The 690-nt window shown below is 60.4% G+C and overlaps 1 protein-coding gene across 1 annotated transcript in view; it reads right to left on the bottom strand.

The window, feature by feature from the left end:
• Positions 1-120: 120 nt before the first annotated feature.
• Positions 121-690, bottom strand: part of ARPC4 (actin related protein 2/3 complex, subunit 4, 20kDa) — a gene marked incomplete at both ends in the record, with an annotated part of 704 nt that continues 134 nt past the window's right edge. Inside the window, 3 exons of the mRNA XM_010137399.1 lie at positions 121-291; positions 450-545; positions 626-690. The exon at positions 626-690 is cut by the window's right edge and continues 4 nt beyond it. Coding sequence (XP_010135701.1) covers positions 121-291; positions 450-545; positions 626-690 — 332 coding nt within the window. The remainder of the gene's footprint in view (positions 292-449; positions 546-625) is intronic.

The raw sequence follows: 690 nt of genomic DNA, 5'->3' as shown, positions 1-690 counted from the left end.
CACCACTGTCCCCACAAATGGGACAGGGGGTGGCTCTGGGCACCAGGGCCAAGCTGGCTTTGAGTCCTACAGCCTGCTCCCCAAACAAGGGGCCCGCCTCCTCCCGGCGCGGAGCCTCACGTTCTTGAGGAACTCCTCCGCCACGATGCGGGCCCTGGCGTTGACAGAGAGCTTCATCTCGCTGATCTCCTTGTCGATCTCCTCCATGAAGTGGATGACAAAGTCCACCAGCTTGTGCTTGTACATCTGCTCCGTGTGGAAGTTTGTGATCAAGAAGCTGATGTCATAGCCCTGGGGAAGAGAGAAGCACCCTGGGGGTGGGCACCCTGGGGGTGGGCACCCTGGCCACTGACCACAAGACCTCGCACACCAGTTAAGCACTGGGGAACCCCCTGGTGCCAGGAGCGGAGCTGGGAGCTGCTTCGCCTTCTCCCTGCCCCCTCACTCACCTCCACAGGCTTCCTGCGCAGGATGAAGAAGTTCTCAGCCCTCATCATCATGAAGCGCATGAATTTGTGGCACAAGATCTTCTCGATCTCATCGGCCTGGGGAGAGGAAAGGGAAGTGAAGCTTCCCTGGTGCCAGGCGCAAGCTGCCAGCCTGCCGCCCGCGCCCCTCACCTCACCTGCTTCACCGCGATGCTGACCCGCACGGAGTTAATGGAGCCCTCAATGAGAACCTTCTCCTTCT

Source organism: Buceros rhinoceros, unplaced genomic scaffold, assembly GCF_000710305.1.
Source record: "Buceros rhinoceros silvestris isolate BGI_N320 unplaced genomic scaffold, ASM71030v1 scaffold43945, whole genome shotgun sequence".
NCBI lineage: Eukaryota > Metazoa > Chordata > Aves > Bucerotiformes > Bucerotidae > Buceros > Buceros rhinoceros.
The sequence above is the reverse complement of the archived record's forward strand: the minus strand, read 5'-3'. Positions and strand labels throughout refer to the sequence as shown.